This window comes from Trichomycterus rosablanca, chromosome 11, assembly GCF_030014385.1.
Source record: "Trichomycterus rosablanca isolate fTriRos1 chromosome 11, fTriRos1.hap1, whole genome shotgun sequence".
Classification (NCBI taxonomy): domain Eukaryota; kingdom Metazoa; phylum Chordata; class Actinopteri; order Siluriformes; family Trichomycteridae; genus Trichomycterus; species Trichomycterus rosablanca.
The window spans coordinates 6,167,719-6,181,564 of NC_085998.1; the positions used below are offsets into that span (position 1 = coordinate 6,167,719).

At 43.6% G+C, this 13,846-nt stretch overlaps 1 protein-coding gene across 1 annotated transcript in view; it reads left to right on the top strand.

Annotated features, from left to right (window-relative positions):
• The window catches only part of LOC134322991 (SH3 and multiple ankyrin repeat domains protein 2-like), a 58,525-nt gene that overhangs the window by 30,718 nt on the left and 13,961 nt on the right, over nt 1-13,846 (top strand). The window contains exon 15 of the mRNA XM_063004395.1: nt 4,086-4,210. Coding sequence (XP_062860465.1) covers nt 4,086-4,210 — 125 coding nt within the window. The remainder of the gene's footprint in view (nt 1-4,085; nt 4,211-13,846) is intronic.

The window sequence follows — 13,846 nt, forward strand, 5'->3', positions numbered from 1 at the left end:
AATGTCATTTCACCTCTAACTTCATCATTACCATCACTGTGGAAGATCTGCTCCCAAACTCCACCATCTCCTCAATCCAGATCTTCTCAGCCCTGTATATTAGTGTGGTCCTCAAAGCTCATGGTCCGGTCATCAAGTTCATTTGTTTATGTCATTTCACTTCAAATTCATCATCACTATCGCTGTAAAAGCTTTGCTCCCAAACCATCTCCCCAATCCAGATTTTCTCAGCCCTCCTTATAAGTGTGGTCCTCATATCTTATCCACTGGTCATCAAGTTCATCTATTAATCTCATTTCACTTCTAACTTCCAACATCATTACCATCGCTATCACAGAAGATCTGCTCCCAAACCCACATGATCTCCTCCATCCAGATCTTCTCAGACCTGCTCATTAGTGTGGTCCATGAATCTCATGGTCTAGTCATCAAGTTCATGAAGTTCAACTTCATCATCACCATCGCTATCACAGAAGATCTTCTCCCAAACTCCCAAACCATCTCCCCAAAGCAGATCCAGTACCGCCAATACACACCATTATCACCACCATGACCAGAACCAAACACTTCAGAGTGTAAGATCATGTTTTAGGCACCTTGATGGTGATGCTGATGAACATATAATGATGAGCATCAAACACAACAAACTACAACTATCAACTTTTTACTAGCCTCCAAGCTTCAATGGCTTCACATCCATTTACCCCATCACACCCAACACACCTCATCTGTCCAGGGCTGCTCAAACTTTTGCACACGACTGTACGTCATTAATCGAGTTCTTGGTGGCACGTGGGCTCGGTGAATAGCACTATCGGCTCACAACAAGATGGTCCTGGGTTTGCTTCCCAAGTGGAGCAATTCAGGTCCGTTCTGTGCGGAGTTTGCATGTTCTCCCCGTGTCTGCGGGGGTTTTCTTCGGTTTCCTCCCACAGTCCATGATGTTCATAATCAAGTTCTTTATCTAGTTCTCAGAAACCTATGTCCATGTTTTCATTTCACTTCACCGTGTCCTGCTCTCAAACATCTAAATGTCTTCACCTGTTCTCAGTCCAGCATTTACAGAGCCTGAAACCAGTCAGTACAATCATCATCATCATCATCCTTGCCATCATCAGAGATCGAGATCTGGATTAACAGACTGTATTAAGATTGTTTGCCAATCCAGTCTTTAGTTGTGCTCTATTTTTGGTCCAGTTTCATCATCATCATCACTATGCTAATAATTAGCACCAAAACTCTATCCAGAGATTAAGATATTAGAGTGGATTAGTAATCAAACCAGGATCATATGTTCATCCAGTCTAGTCTTATAGTCTGTCTTAACCTGCCACTTTATCCTTCCACACGTAAAACCTTCAGTCTTGTCCAAATTTTTATTTATTTTGTTGACGTTCACACCTTCATTGTCGTCCTCACATCTGCTCATATGCACCACAACACCCAGATTATTCCATTAATCCACACAGATTCCGGATTAATAACCTGGATTGAAATAAGGTTAATCCAGTCCACATGTTCATTCTATGACATTCTATCCTTTACCAATTCCCATCATCCTTCTTTCCCTACATCACCTTATGATGTCACTTTCTCAATTTCAGTCCTGTGTGTGTATCTATAGAACAATCCCCGCTGGCTACGTAGCCAAATCCACTCAGATTCATTTATTTTTTCTCCTTGATTTTACACTGCACATCAGCGCACAAACTTTGATCGCTCGCTACTTGTTGACGTGCATTTTTGGACGTGGTATCATTAAACCCCTCGTCACTTCTCACGTTTGTTTTCATGTAGTGTAGTGTGAACTGTACAGCGACCTGACGACTTGGAAAGTCATGTAGTGTGAACTTGGCATGAGTGGTGTTCAGGTTCAGTCACCATCAATCACATAGCCATGAACAGCCAGGAGTCCAGGAGAGATTCAAAAAGCACCAGCATTCCTGTGCCCTTACTAACCCAAACGACACCAGGCAGCCTCAGGCATCAGTGAGTCCACGTGTACGTGTACAGGAGGGGGCCGTTAGCGCCTCCTCCAGATGTGATCATCTGTGCTGACCTCACATCAGCTACAGTAGGAAGACTTGGTGGCATCAGTTCTTGTTGTGGAAGCACCAGTTTGTTTTGTCTAAATAAGATTATTGTGTCCACTCTAGTCCACTGGAGTTACCTTCACCAATTCCCATCATCCTTTTTTCCCTACATCCCCTCATGATGTCACTTTCTCAATTCCAGTCCTGTGTGTGTATCAGACATCATTATTAAACATTCCTGTGTCTTTACTAATCCAAACGACACCAGGCAGCCTCATGCATCAGTGAGTCCACAGGTACGTGTACAGAAGGGGGCCGTTAGCGCCTCCTCCAGATGTGATCATCTGTGCTTACCTCACATGTACTACAGATGCCGTATTGAATGCTGTACAGAATTGAGTAAAATAAAACCAAGAACAGATCTGCATCACTCCAGTCCACTGTTTCATTCCACTTCAGCTTCTACTTTTATCAGAGTCGCTGATATCACCATGAGATCTGGAACACCAGACACGCCAAAATACCAACATTTGGTCAGTAACCTAGAGATTAGAGATGACAGAAGTCTGGATTAGAGATCTGGATTAATATCATGTGTCAGTCTAGTCTACATCCACCATTATTACATCCCACCAAAACCAGTTTTTCTTTTTTCTCTTATTTCTACAGACTCTCAATCCAGTCCATTTTCAGTTCTTCTTCACCATCATCATCATCATCAACACCATCATCGTTTTGCTTATTTTAATCCAAACAGCGACTCTGTTTTGGGACTTTTTATGATTTCAGTCTAGAGCTCAAATCTCTGTGGTGTTCATTAAATTGGTGCTAATTACTAGAGATGAAATGTGTTGATTACAACATAGATGATGATGATGATGATGATGATAATGATAATGATGACCCAGAAAGGGTCTGACTGTGCTCCAGTACACAAAATGGTTTAACCAGTTTGGTGTGGAAACACTCCAGTGACCTGCACAAACACTATTCTATACACTATACACTCCACATACATTATATAGACAAAAGTATTGGGACACCCAGTCTAATTTTTTGTTAATTTATGTGTTTTAGCCCCAACAATTGCTAACAGGTGTAATAAGGCAATGATATAAGGGAAATTAGGCTTTTATCTTTGCAGCAACAGTTTAGGGAAGGTCCTTTCCTGTTTCAGCATGACTATAAAGACGTGAAGAAAAGTTAAGTTTAGTACTGCACGGAGCCCTGACCTCAACAGCTTTGAAATGAACTGGAACTTCGACTGAGGCTTTCTTGACTAACATCAGTGCCCATCCATATTAAGTCTCTTTTGACTGAATGAGCTTAAATGCCTACATGGTGGCACAGAGGCTCAGTGGTTAGCACTGTCACCTCACAGCAAGAAGGTCCTTGGTTCGTTCCCCAGGTGAAGCAGTGTCTGCGTGGGTTTCCTCCGGGAGCTCCGGTTTCCTCCCACAGTTTAAAGACATGCAAGTGAGGTGAATTGGAGATATAAAATTGTCCATGACTTTTTGAGATTACGAACTTGATCTGATGAATCTTGTGTAACCAGTAACTACCTGTCCTGTCATGAATGTAATAAATTCATGCACACAGATATATTTCAAAGTCTTGTGAGAAGCCTACTTAAAAGAGTGCCTGTTGTTATAGCTGAAAGAATCACATAGAGGTCACCTTTTGAAATAGGATGCCCACCAAGCTCATGGTCAGGTGTCCAAATAATTTTGGCCATATAGTGTACTTAACTAAACTTAATAACAAGGAGTGTCTACAAACGTTTTGCTAAACAGGGTACCTATCAAGGATTTTGCATACTGTGACACTGTTAAACTTCACAGACGCTTTTATCCAAAGCAACTTATAACAGGGACTAAATACAATGTGAGCAACTGAGGGTTAAGGGCCTTGCTAAGGGACCCAATAGTGGCAACCTGGCTGGCAGTGGTAGGGCCTAAACCGTGCCCTTCTGATTACTAGTACATTACCTTAACCACTCAGCTACCTCTGCTTCTGACTTAAATTGTCTCATCTCTTTTCCATGCACGAAAGCGGACACGCCCATCGAGGAGTTCACGCCCACTCCTGCTTTTCCTGCCCTTCAGTATCTGGAGTCTGTGGACGAGGGCGGAGTCGCATGGGAGGCGGGGCTTCGGACTGGAGATTTTCTCATTGAGGTAAGATGCGTTTCCAGCGTTTCTGCAGACTTTTGTGTCTAGAATGTGTTTCTGTTGGAACCTCAGCCGATTAGACTCGTTCTGTGGTACAACACACACACCCACAGTCCTAAAGTGCAGCGTCCACGTGGTACCGAGTGTTCTCCTCTGTGTTTGTAGTAAGAAGAAATTGGAATAAAACTCAACATTGTGTTACAAGTGCAGGGGGAAAATGTCACACACACACACACACACCAGCCACACACACACCAGCCATGCTGGAGAAACAGGGTCACACGTCTAACACTGATGATGAACGACCAGGTTTCATCCCCACCATCACCCAGCTGCCACTGTTGGACCCTTGAGCAAGGAACTGTACACAGTCACAGCTGTAGGTGTGGCACTATGTGGCCAAAAGTATTTGGACACCCGACCATGAGCCTGTTGGTCATCTGACTTCAATAACAAACCATATTAAAATAGAGTGACCGCTAAGCGATCCTTTCAGCTATGACAACAGCCACTCTTCTGAGAAGGCTTCTTACAAGACTTTGAATTATGTCTGTGGGAATTTATGCTCATTCAGTCAAAAGAGGATTTGTATGGCTGGGCACTGATGTTGGTCAAGAAAGCCTCAGTTGATGTTTCAGTTCAATCTAGAGCTGTTCAGTGAGGCTGAGGTCAGGACTCTGTGAAGGACACTGGAGTTTCTTTCATGTCTTTAGAGGGACACAGTCATGCTAGAAGAGGAAATGACCTTCCCTAAACTGTTGCTGCATAGCTGGAGGCATATCATTTCCTTTATATGATTGATTTGTTACACCTGTTAGCAATTGTTTTGGCTGAAACACAAGAATTCAATAGTTAGAAGAGGTGTCCCAATACTTTTGTCCATATTAGTGTAAAGACACACTTTGGCTGGCACCTGGATCAGACAGTAGAAGACACCCATCACCATTCGTCCTCTCCTCCCTCAGACATGGCAAATCATACCCGGTGAGGGCCCAACCAGGCCGGTGGCACCACTAAGACTCCACGTTGGTGGTGGAGTAGCTGCTCCACAACCCCGAGCGCCCTATACTGATGTATTATTGATGGAAAATATGATTTAATTATAATACAGAATTAGTGTTTGAACACTTACATGAGTGTTTGAGGACCAGCTGTGTTTGTGCTACGCGAAGTTCGTTTCCTTTAACCTCTCAGACACACAAACACACACACACACACACTCAGTGTTGGGCTGCAGTGTTTATCTCTGGTCTCATTAGCCAAATGGAGCAATAAATGAGACGAAGCCGGAGCTTTCTCCTCACGATTGTTCTCTTCATCTTTCTGACGTTCTCCATCTGTCCATCCTTTATACTCTGATCTCAGAACTCTCTCTGTTCTTCTCACCCTCCTTCACTCTCAGTCTGGCTGTCCGGCTCCTGTATGCATTCCATTATTTTATCTAAGCTTTGTGTTCGTCATATACACCGATCAGCCATAACATTAAAGCCACCTCCTTGTTTCTACACTCACTGTCCATTTTATCAGCTCCACTTACTATATAAAAGCACTTTGTGGTTCTACAATTACTGACTGTAGTCCATCTGTTTCTGTTCATGCTTTGTTAGCCCCCTTTCATGCTGTTCTTCAATGGTCAGGACCCCCACAGGACCACTACAGAGCAGGTATTATTTAGGTGGTGGATCATTCTCAGCACTGCAGTGACACTGACATGGTGGTGGTGTGTTAGTGTGTGTTGTGCTGGTATGAGTGGATCAGACACAGCAGCGCTGCTGTAGTTTTTAAACACCTCACTGTCACTGCTGGACTGAGAATAGTCCACCAACCAAAAACATCCAGCCAACAGCGCCCCGTGGGCAGCGTCCTGTGACCACTGATGAAGGTCTAGAAGATGACCAACTCAAACAGCAGCAATAGATGAGCGATCATCTCTGACTTTACGTCTACAAGGTGGACCAACTAGGTAGGAGTGTCTAATAGAGTGGACAGTGAGTGGACGCGCTATTTAAAAACTCCAGCAGCACTGTTGTGTCTGATCCACTCATACCAGCACAACACACACTAACGCACCACCACCATGTCAGTGTCACTGCAGTGCTGAGAATGATCCACCACCTAAATAATACCTGCTCTGTGGTGGTCCTGTGGGGGTTCTGACCATTGAAGAACAGGGTGAAAGCAGGCTAGCAAAGCATTCAGAGAAACAGATGGACTACAGTCAGTAATTGTAGAACTACAAAGTGCTTCTATATGGTAAGTGAAGCTGATAAAATGGACAGTGAGTGTAAAAAAAAAGGAGGTGGTTTTAATGTTATGACTGATCGGTGTAATTTCCATCCATCCGTTCGTCCGTGTATCTATCCATACCCACCCAGAACATCAGGACCACCCGCCTAATTTGCTGTCAAAACATCTCTGACCTGCCGAGACATCTGAAGGAGTCCTGTGTTGTGTCCATCCTGGTGCCTCTGTTGGAGAAAACAGAATTTGTCTGACCAGTTGACCTCCATTGCTCCGATGCTTATGTTCTTCTGTGACTGTGCAGCCCTTATCTTAGTTTTTCAGGTCTTTATGCTGATCAGATCTGCTGCATTAGCCTGAGATCTACTAGATCCCTCACCCTCACATGCACCAGCGCTATAGAATAGGTGTTACCGTGCTCATTTTGGGTGGAGGGTGGTCCTAATGATTTGGCTCATGAGTGAATATTCCACTGTCTGTATGTCAATAAGTTAGATCTTGCTGAACTTCCAAACTATATTCCAAAACCATGGGCATTAACATAGCCACACCTTGCAGCTATAACAGTCTCCACTCTTCCATTCTGTTCACATTAATTCAAAAAAGAAGGTGGTTAGGGTGCTCTGTGTAGTTCTTCCACACTAAAAGGGGCGATGGAATAAGAAAGGCCCCCCATTCTTACTGTAACACCCCCCATAATACTCTACATAATGCACATGAGTTTTACTCTTGTTGTCTAGCTGTGCTTTTGTTCTCTCTCATCTCTCTCATCTGTCCGGTGTAATCTTTCTCTCACTGACTGTTTTCTCCCTCAAGCCTCTCCACTGTCACTTTCACTCATTTGTATGTTCAGGCCATTCCTTATAGTCACACACACACACACACACAGGGTTGCATGCGAATGTGATGATACTGCAGTTCAGATCATGGCACTTTTGTGGTCTCGAACATTTTCAACTTTTTGCGTGTGTGTGTGTGTGTGTGTGTGTGACCTGCAGTGTCGACTGCATGCATGATTTAAGACCTCCCACAGCTTAGCATAAAACTTTCATGATTAGACCATGTGTGTGTGTGTGTGTGTGTGTGTGTGTGTGTGTGTGTGTGTTTGTGTGTGTGTGTGTGTATGTAATTGTGTGTGTTTATGCAAATTCAACAAATATTAACAATCCAACTTCCAAATTTTCTGCAGTTGCTGCTCTACACTCACATAGAAATAATCTTACTCTTACTGTAGACATTCAGATAAAGTGTACAACCCACAATTCCAAAAAATATTGGGACAGGATGTGAAATGCTAATGAAACAGAAAACAGTCATTCGTAAATTCAATATAAATTCTCATTCCAAATACGAGGCCTTTAACATGATGCAAAAAAAGTTGGGACAGGATCATGTTTACCACTGTGTTGCGACACTCTTCCTTTTAACGACACCAAAACCAAAAATAAAGGTTTTGGAACTGAAGGCATTTGAAGTGATTCCATAAAAATCCTCGACTAGATACAGAAAGAACAAAGTTTTAGTTGTGGATACATGTTGTATTATTTATTTATTTATTAGGATTTTAACATCATGGTTACATTCATTTCAATGATTGCAGCGTGTTTTCTCTGGTTCCTTCTGTGTTTTTATTTTTATTTTGGACTAATATGAAGAAGTGCATGTCCAGAATCCCATCAAGACATGGCAGTCCAAACTGCTGAATAAAAATATAATACAATAGTCATATAATAACAGTCCAGTCAGTTGTTGTGATATAAACATGTAATATCTGCATTCAGATCATGCTATATCTATCTATCTATCTATCTATCTATCTAGTGGTGGCACGGTGGGTAGCACTGTCACCTCACAGCAAGAGGATCCTGAGTTCGATCCCCAGGTGGAGCAGCCCAGGCCCTTTCTGTGCGGAGTTTGCATGTTCTCCCCATGTTTGTGTGGGTTTCCTCTGGGTGCGCCGGTTTCCTCCCGCAGTCCAAAGACATGCAAGTGAGGTGAACTGGAGATACAAAATTGTCCGTGTTTGATATTAAACCTGAACTGATGAATCTTGTGTAATGAGTAACTATAGTTTCTGTCATGAATGTAACCAAAGTGTGTAAAACATGACGTTAAAATCCTAATAAATAAATAACACAAAAATTTAATTAATCTTATGCTATCAACCTTATGGCACCATGACTGTGCTCCTACGCATAAAGGATGATTCAATGATTCAATTCATAAAAAAATGATTCAATTTCCCTCGGGATAAATAAAGTATCTATTTGTGAAGAACACTGAAGTTCCTCCACACCACACTTGAAAATAGATGGATGGATGGATGGATAGACAGACAGACAGACAGGTAGGTAGGTAGACAGACAGACAGACAGACAGACAGACAGACAGACAGACAGACAGACAGACAGATAGATAGATAGATAGATAGGCAGGCAGGCAGGCAGACAGACAGACAGATAGACAGAGAGACAGACAGGTAGATAGATACACACACACATGCACATACACACACACATATACACACACACTGCTGTTCTTTACAATGGTATGTAGCGTATCAGTGACATCAGTCTCCCGGCCTGTTGCCTTGGTTACGCAGGACTGTGATTCCACTGCTTAGCTCATACACACACACACAATCACACACACACACACACACACACACAATCACACACAATCACACATTCATCATCATGTGAAGCACTCCGTCTGCTAACCCAGTTTTGTGCAGCTGAAGGGCAGCAGAGCATTTGTGTGTGTGTGTGTGTGTGTGTGTGCGTGCGTGTGTGTGTGCAGCCCTTATGTCACAATGCATTCTGGGCCATCCTCATGCTGCAAATACTGCAGGCATTTTTTGCACTAAAGCACTTTTGGTTCATTCATGCACCAGTTAATAGATGAAGCTTTTGATTCGTCTTCCTCTCCCTTCATCTTCCTTTGTCACCACATATTTATACCCCAAAAGGTGATACCACCCTGATACTGTATTACCAGGGTAAATCAGAGCTAAACAATCCCATAGCATCACTTTATTAGAAACCTCTGTCTGCTACCTACATTCATTGATTGTTTTATAAGCTACACCTGCCATACAGATAAACCTTATGGGTGTACAATTACTAACAGTAGCCCATCTGCTTTTCTGTACACTTTCTTACCCCCTGTACCTTGTTCATCAATCGCTTTGGCCCCCTAGGACCCCACTGACCAGATGATGTTTGACTGGTGGATCATTCTCAGCACTTGGTTGTGTGTGTTGTTCTGGTATGAGTGTAGCATGTGCAGCAGTGTTGTTGGGATTTTTTAAAAATGCATTTTCTCCCAATTTTCCTCCTGATGCTACCAGAGATACCAGATTGCATCCGAGGAGAGCACGTCTCTGTACACACCTCTTCCGACACGTGCACAGCCCTCCTCTTCTTGCCCATGCACTCTGCACAGGCGTCTCTTCTGCCAGTCAGGGTCCTTACACAACGTATGAAGACCCACCCACCCACCCAGACGTAGTCCGGCCCCCACCCTGCAGATATAATGGCCAGTTAGTATCTGCTGCAGGCACTGCCAATTACGCCGCTGTAGATGCCCGCTAGATGGTGCCCAGCTGACCGGAGACCGGAGAGTTTCGAACCGAGGAGTTCAGAATCTCGGTGTTGGTGTGCTAGCGGAATATCCCGCTGCGCCACCTGGGCGCCTGTGTTGTTGGGATTTTAACCAAAAATATAAAGCCAGCAGCGTCCTGTGATCAAAAAGTGTCCACTAAGAATGGTTCACCACTCAAACATCAATCATCTGGTCACCATCATCATATGAGGTTTCTTTCTACTGATGAATGGGGTGGGGTGGGGGTGACGAATAAACTTCTAGGTGGGATTATTATAGGACATGTTCTGTCAAAATCATACATTTATTTCTGGATTTGATGTAACCAGGGCTTTTTCTAGAAGATCTACTAGATTGAAGACCTAAACAGAAACCTTCTGCTAGCTGTCGTTCTACTTAGTTAAACATACTGGTGCATGGTAAGATGTGGTTTGAAACACAGCCTGTTCCCGTCACTGCTTTGAGTCAAAATCTCTCACAAGTTTCTCCAGACTTTTAATCTTACACTGTAGGTTCTAAATTATGTGGACACCCTATAATAAGCTTGTTGGACATCCTGAACTAAAGCCATGGGCATAAATATGGATTTTTGCCCCGTTTTTTGCATTTATAACAGCCTCCACTCTTTTGAGAAGGCTTTCCATAAGATTTGGTGGTTTGTCTGTGGGAATTTCACTTACTCACTCACTTTCTTAACTGCTTGTCAAATTAGTCATGTGGGGGTGCTGGAGCCTATCCCAGCTTTTCAATGGGCGCAAGGCACACAGTAACACCCTGGACGGGGCGCCAGTCCATCGCAGGGCAGACACACATACACATTCACCTATAGGGCAATTCAGTGTCTTCAGTTAACATTACTGCATGTTTTTGGACTGTGGGAGGAAACCGGAGCTCCCGGAGGGAACCCACGCAGACACAGGGAGAAGATGCAAACTCTGCACAGAAAGGACCCGGACCTTCTTGCTGTGAGGTGACAGTGCTACCCACCGAGCCACCGTGCTGCCCCTGTGGGAATTTGCGCTTGTTAATTTGTGAGGTCAGGCATTAGCATTGTAAAAGAAGGGTTAGCTTGGGTTAGGGTTAAAGCTCAAGGTCAGGGCTTTGTGAGGGCCACATCTTCTCAAACTGTGTCCACATACTTTTGGCCAAATAATGAATATTTTAAGTCACACACACATTGTCAGTAGTACAAAGTCTTGCTTGTTTTGTGTTTTTTGTTATCGAGGGTTTGAGCAGTCATTAGCTCTACTGCAGTGTGTGTGTGTGTGTGTGTGTGTGTGTGTGTGTTATAGCTAGCAGTAATGATTCATGCTACTGCAGACGTCACTGAGATAGAAAGGACACTAGACACTACAAAGCAGAAACATCAACACACACACACCATCAGCTCATATGGCTTATCTGACTATAGAAACTACACACCATACACACTGCTGTCTTCACTCTATAGCCAAAAGTATGTGGACACCTGACCATGAGCTTGTTGGACATGGGAGCTGCAGCACATTTGCAGCTATAAAATCATTTACATATCTAAGAAGGCTTTCAAACAGATTTTAGAGCGTGTCTGTGTCTGGGTCTCGGTTCAGGGGGACTTGCCTGAAACACCTCCGATGGGATTCGACCAGGGAGTGTTCTTGTGAGCTGCTTCTGTTGATTCAGAAGAGCAACAGCTCTAGTCAGAGGTTTTCTAGGAGGATTAAAGTTATCCAGCTGGAAAAGGAACCTTATTTATGTCCCTTGTACCCACGACCTTATTTTAGCAAGGCTTCACCTGCAGACTAGGTTCCTGATACGAAACCACGAAATGATCCAGTGATCACAAAACTGCTGCCACTGATCCGATCCACGTTGATCTAGTGCTTTCTTTTTATATCAAACAGATTTAATAGCGTGTCTGTGTCTGGACTCATTAACTAAAAGCAGTGTCCACATACTTCTGGCCAAACAGTGTATATGGTTTCTAAAGTCCAGGCACAGACACGATTCAAAATTTATTGCAGATCTTTTCTGGATATTGGAGGATTTTACAGCTGCTTATTCGCATGGATTTGGAATGGTATTTGGAATGGTATCTCCAACAAGCTCATTGTCACATATCCACATATTGATTGCAGTTTATTCTGGGGGTCCCATCTCTCCAGTGGCTCCTGGGTCTTGGTTCAGTTGAACTTGCCTGAAACATCTCCGATGGGATTCGACCAGGGTATGTTCTTGTGTTCTGGCTTCTTTTGATTCAGAGGAGGATTAAAGTTAGCCAGCTGGGAAAGGAACCTTATTTATGTCCCCTTGCATCCACGACCTTATTTTATCCGTTATTACTCACAGGCCGTGATTATAGATGAAGAAATTGACTGGTGCACAGAAGGCTTTACCTGCAAATTAGGTTCCTGACATGAAACGAAACCACAAAATGATCCAGTGATCGCAAAACTGCTGCCACTGATCCGATCCACGTTGATCTAGTGCTTTATTTTTATATCAAACAGATTTTAGAGCGTGTCTGTGTCTGGACTCATTAACTTAAAGCATACTTCTGGCCAAACAGTGTATATGGTTTCTAAAGTCCAGGCACAGACACGATTCAAAATTTATTGCAAAGCTTTCCTAGACATTTTCCCATGGATTTGGAATGGTATCTCCAACAAGCTCATTGTGACATGTCCACATACTTTTGACACATAGGTCTAGTGTACTAATATTTACATAGTACACAAACACATGCTAGAGAAGCACACTTATGCTTTCATACCCATTTTCATACTTTTCACACCTGTGGGGCTGAAACTCCTGAATCCAGTCAATGGGAGGGCTGTCCAAATACTTTTGGTCAGATAGTGTAGGTCTAGTGTCTGTCAGATGGTCTGTCGATATCAGTTCAAATGTACAAAGTTGTAGCCTAGCGGGTAAGTACTGGTACTGGACTAGTAATCGAAAGGTTGCTGGTTCAAGCCCCACCACTGCCAGGTTGCCACTGTTGGACCCTTGAGCAAGACCCTTAACCCTCAATTGCTTAGCCAGTATACTGTCTCCGTACTGTAAGTCACTTTGGATAAAAGCGTCCACTAAATGCTGAAAATGTAAATGTAAATTTACATCTCATCTTCATCAGAATGCTGATGCTGTGTGCGTTGATACCAAACGTGTTCCTTGCGTTAGCTGCGTTAGCCTTATAGCTTTGTACACTAACAGAATCCTGGCAGATTGACTACCAGGTACGAATCAGACTCTCCACGTCTCAGATCTAGTGTCTGTATGTGTGATGCTCGTTGCCATGGTGACTGTTGCATGTATCCCAGAGGAGGCGGGAGGAAAGAGGTTGCAGCCTCTGTGTTTACAGGCGGTTCCATCAGTCACATCCCAGCTCAGTTGTGTTGATATAAACTGTACAGGAAATACATTTAGCTCTGCGTAACACACACGTTGGGGCGGGAGTGGGAATGCCAGTGGTGGTGAAGAGGGCGGGCAGAGGGTAGAAACTACACATTTACATACGTCATGTCTTTTTAACTTTGTACCTGAGAATATACACCGGTCAGGCATAACATTATGACCATAATATTGTGTCGGTCCCCCTTTTGCTGCCAAAACAGCCCTGGCTCGTTGAGACATGGACTCCACTAGACCTCTGAAGGTGTGCTGTGGTATCTGGCACCAAGATGTCAGCAGCAGATCCTTTAACTCCTGTAAGTTGTGAGGTGGGGCCTCCATGGATCAGACTTGTTTGTCCAGCACATCCTACAGACGCTTGATTGGATTGAGATCTAGGAAATTTGGAGGCCAAGTTGACACCTCAAA